Source organism: Helianthus annuus, chromosome 8, assembly GCF_002127325.2.
Source record: "Helianthus annuus cultivar XRQ/B chromosome 8, HanXRQr2.0-SUNRISE, whole genome shotgun sequence".
NCBI classification, from domain to species: domain Eukaryota; kingdom Viridiplantae; phylum Streptophyta; class Magnoliopsida; order Asterales; family Asteraceae; genus Helianthus; species Helianthus annuus.
Genome location: NC_035440.2, coordinates 74,258,001 through 74,263,132, shown reverse-complemented (window position 1 = coordinate 74,263,132; position 5,132 = coordinate 74,258,001). Strand labels below are relative to the sequence as shown.

The window sequence follows — 5,132 nt, the reverse complement described above, 5'->3', positions numbered from 1 at the left end:
TTAAAAAATTTTTTACTCCTCTTATATGTAATACACCACTTCTCAACCCACATATCACTTCTTCCATTTTACATGTCAAAACATCCTACCAAAGAACACTTGGAAATGCCGGTTATTCCATAGAGCATAGAACAGGACATTGTGTTATCCGAATCGTGGGTCGTTGCGGTGACCAACCACAAGGCTCCGTTACCCAGGTCTCCGTTTTGGGATCAAGTTTACCATGAATTTTGTATACGTAGGGGTGAGGCCATCCGAACAGTTCACGCACTTTGTTCACGTTTTTAGATGATTCATATGGATAGTGTGAGATTTGAGGCGATTGTCAACAATGTGGACAACGACAGTGATGAGCTAAACGAAGGCGACATCATCCAAGTCGCTTGCGTCGAGTACCATAACAGGTACAATAGTGACTTCAAACACTACGTGGCATTACAAATAATACGTTTGTTGGTTAATGTTTAATTATAAGTTATGTAATGTTTTTTTTAAGTTATGTCACGCTATTTGTTTAATTATTATTAAATGGTTTTTATTTAAATGTAAACAGTGTGTGCCATGTGTCGAAAAACACAATGTCTCCATGCTCGGGCCACACCGTCTGTTTTAGCACCACACATGTTAATTGTAACACTCTAATATATTTATTTTATATTGCCAAGAAAGTAATTGTAACCTATGACGTAATATATGATCAGTGAGAGAACATTAGATATCATAAAATATCATCATAATTGATTAGGGACAAATGGTGCTGTCAAGAACACGATTCTTATTTTACATCATATTATTACTTTATGCTCTTCAACTTCATATAATATTATGCCAGAAACTCTATATAACAACCACATGGTTTCTTCCCCTCCTCACACCATACACGTTTTAAAAATCCTATAACACTTTAGCAATGGATATGGTGATGCGAATGGTGACTGAGTGGCCAGTGGTGATATTCAGTAGGACTTCGTGTTGCATGTGTCACTCGATAAAGTCACTCTTTTTCGAGCTCGGAGTGAACCCTGCGGTCTACGAGCTAGATGAGATCGACAAAGGTCACGAAATCGAGCAAAGCCTTTTGAGGCGGGGACGAAACCCGCCTGCTGTGTTCATAGGAGGTGAATATGTTGGTGGGGCTAGTAAGATTATTAGCCTTCACCTTGAGCAGTCTCTACAACCTATGCTTGTTAATGCAGGAGCCCTATTGCAGGAACCAGCTGTTAACTAGTCTACATGTTTACACACACATGTATACACACGCATAGTTGTTGGCACTTAATAATAAATGGTACGTTATGGAGTTCAGGAGACTAAAAACATGGCTCCATTTCTGTTTCTAGCTATCTTTGATTAACTTTTAGCTACTTTGGTTCATGACTCAGAATTGCGAATCACGAAGTGAAGTTATATACCTTCAGTATAATAGATTCTACACGGATTTTGAACAATAAGTTTTTTGATAAATAACCCATAAATGGCATTTTGCCATATGCCTTTGACATATTTCTGCTCATAATAGATGGCTCCCACTATTCCCACACCCTCAACTTCTTATTTTCACACTCTCAACTCTATCCGGGTCGTATAGAGTTATACCCGCACCCGCATAGAGGAATGTTGCACAAAAATAAAGGCAAGAGAATGTTTCAAACCAAAAACAACAAAAGCAAGATACAATAAGTCGTTACTGAGGCGGTGGCGAAGCTGGTGGTGGTGTGATGTGATGGTGCAGCACCTGCTCATGGAGGGAGGGTCGTGTCAGCATGCATTGAAAAGATCCTCTTTGTCACTCAGCGTAGGTCACTCCGTATAACAGTTGCATCCGCGTCGACTTGTATCAATCCCTCCTCAAACCCCGGCGGAGGCACCACATGTGGTCTCACACACCGACGCTTGTACGGGCGATCACCTTGTGTAGCCTCTGCATTTGCCTGCACCCTATCAACCATAGCATCACCTTCCCCAGCACCCCCGGCCCCCTCTCCCCCGCCGCCCTCACCCTCACCATCATTCTCAATCGCCTGCCATGGCTGCCACTCTATATGACCCCATCTAACGACCATATAGCCTGGACCTTGTCTGGTAACACATCATGAGCAATCTTCATCAAGACTATCGTCACTCTACCTACCGGATAACATATATTGTACCAGCCCTCTCCGGGCTCCATGTGTGTAAATACAACGCTAAATGGGTGACGTATGCCCCGCAGGTAATGTGACTAGAAATCCTACGAAACCCGTACTCGGTGAAGTATACGGCCAACTTGTATGCCAAGTTCACCCCCCACCGGTAAGTAAATCGTGCAAGAAGAATAGATCAATTTGGGTGATCCAATCCTTGTTATCCCCTTCCCTGCTAATGTGACTACAACACACCGATGTAGGTATCGGTCCAGCGGGTCATAAACGGGGTTGACGCGCTGCTTCAGGGAGGACTAGCACTTATATTGCGCCACCACGGCCACAACACGTCACTCGATGTGGAAACCGGCGCATAATAATACATCTATGACCTCGACTCCTCGTAGGAGTAGAGTCCCATCGCCACCGCAACATGCGAGAGCGTAATTGATATGCACCAAATGCAACATATATTGTATCAAATAAGGTATAAAAACAATCCTTTTTAGTACTAGTGTTGGAAAAAGTGCGTTTCTTTGTATACTTTTGATTTTCAGGATTAAAAAAGCTTAAATGTACAAAAGGAACAAATTAACGGCAAAAACCATAATGAATACAAAGAAAGGGAAGTTGATACACTATACCGACCCTCCGAGCTTCACCCCAAGACCAAAACAACAAACCAGAAGCCAAGCACGGACCGTGCCTACAGGGCATGGGGCCATGTCCCACTCAAGATTCCTTGAAGAAAAAGACAAACAAAAGTAGACAAGGGACATGGGACCGTGTCTCATAGACACGGGTCGTGGTCAACTCTCAGATTTGCAAATCTAGGTTCGTACAGCAAGTACAATGGCCACGCGGCCGTGTGAGCATCTGGACTGACAAGTGCATTAAATAAAGTCAGAGAAGGAGAAGGACACAGGGTCGTGCCTACCAGGCACGGGGCCGTATAAACCCACTGTTTTCAGCTATAAATAGAGATGCTTGGTTTACTTGCAACTCATCCCTTGGGAAACCACTTCTCTTACACCTGCCACCACTCCACCACCACAATACCACCATCATCCACCACATTCATCCATCATCCATCCTCAGAGTGTATGTAGTAGTCTCGGGATCCAAGATTGATTGTAAGAGTTTCTGTTAAACAAAAGTAATGCTTGGCTAATATCTTACATCACTTGATGAAGACAAGTTACTTAGTATTACTTTTGATTTCCAAGCTTTGGTAACTTTTTAATTGGGTATGTATTAATGACTTTAATAACTAGTTTTTTATATTGAAAGTGAAATTTATTCTATCATCTCTTCATGTTTTGTTGATTTACCCATTCGTGTCTTTACAGTCTATATAAAGCTTGTTAACTGTCTGGAAGGGGGTTAGAAGGGTGGTTTGGGTAAAGTTCTTGTCTTGTTCAGCGTATAGATCCTGCGAGGACTTGATTCAAGCTTATTAGGACTTCCTTTGAGGTAGATAGCATCAAATCGGGGGTATTAAGAACGGCTTGAATCCCATATAAATAAACTACTATTAAAACTTTAAACCGGCCTTGCAGGATTGTATCCCTGCTGACCCAGACCAATATGGCTGAGGGTAGCGTTGCCGCCAAAAGAGGGACATGCCCCATTTTGCATTAATAACTTACTTAATTATCTTTCAATAATCCGGCCTTACGGGATTGTATTCCTGCTGACTCAGACCAATATGGCTGAGGGTAGTGTTGCCTCCAAAAGAGGGACATGCCACTATAACTAAGATAATCTCTTAAAAAACCCAAAGTGCGGAAATTATCAAAGGATACATAAATGACGAGTCGAAACCAAGTGATTCTATCTTGTCTATTTGTTCTTTTATTTATATATTTAGTTTCTTTATTTTAATTATTAAAAATCTTTATTCAAAACTTGGTTAGATTAGACGTCGAAGATATTCCGATATTAAAAGCTCTTGTGTCATTGGACGACCTCGGTATCTTACCATCACTATACTACGCCAACGATGGGTGCTCTTGCCCTAACGTGTTGTAAAGAGTGATGGTTTTATATTACGTTTTTATAAATTTAAAACTTGATAAAATAGTAAAATATATAAAATTATAGCAAAAATCCGTACGCGCTCAACACACGTCAAGTTTTTGGCGTCGTTGCCGAGGACACAAGGATTTTAAGAAGGTTTAAAATCGGCGGACTAATCATTTGTTGTACTTTTATAATTTTTATTTTTTGGTTTTCTTATTTTTCTCCTATTTTTCTACTTTCTGCAAAAGTAACACGGGGTTGTGTGTGATCAACACAGGGCCGTATCACATCCCTAGTAACAAAAAATTGTTTTCTGCCAGATACAAACTGTAGTACGGGCACGTGTGACAACAAAAGTTTCTGAGAAAGCAGTACAGTTTGATCCCGACTATTAAAACTTATGTTTGTTTTTCACGAAGATCTGGTACTTGGAAGCTGACAAAGTCGAAGCTATGCAGTTTCAAAACATTATCAACGTGTGCTACGAAAAAGGCATCCATTCTGGGCATTACTGGAATACAAGCTAGAGAGAGTTGGAAAGGATAGAGTTCTTAAAACAGCAAAAGCAAGAAGAATGGTTGAAAGAAAGAATGGAAAACGTTGCAATTCTGGGAAGATTGAAACTTCAGCGAAAACCGTTTGAAACCGCTCAAACTCCTATCCCGAGTGAAGGAAAGAAAAGAGTAAGACTCACGAAGTTCTTTAATACCAACTTGAACAAAAGAGAATGGGGGTTAACTAAAGGTAGATTTGAGCAGAGAAAGAAGAAATGAGGAGGTAGAGTTTTCGAAGACCGAACGTGACTACGGCTACATCCAAGGGGGAGTCTGTGAGTATATATGTCTGCAGCCTGCATCTATGTTGGATCGTCGTGTGACCCTAAATAGTCAGTATGAGTAGTTCATCATCAAGTACAAAGGCGGAATCAATGTAAATGATATCAACACAACTTGTTCCTTTCTAATCTTTATCTATTACTGATTTCCT

The 5,132-nt window shown here is 40.9% G+C and overlaps 1 protein-coding gene across 1 annotated transcript; it reads left to right on the top strand.

Moving 5' to 3' along the window:
- Positions 1 to 864: 864 nt before the first annotated feature.
- LOC110873107 (monothiol glutaredoxin-S2-like) lies at positions 865 to 1,339 on the top strand. Its single transcript, XM_022122031.2, has one exon. The coding sequence runs from the start codon at positions 911 to 913 to the stop codon at positions 1,226 to 1,228; it is 318 nt and encodes a 105-aa protein (XP_021977723.1). The 5' UTR covers positions 865 to 910; the 3' UTR covers positions 1,229 to 1,339.
- Positions 1,340 to 5,132: the final 3,793 nt, after the last annotated feature.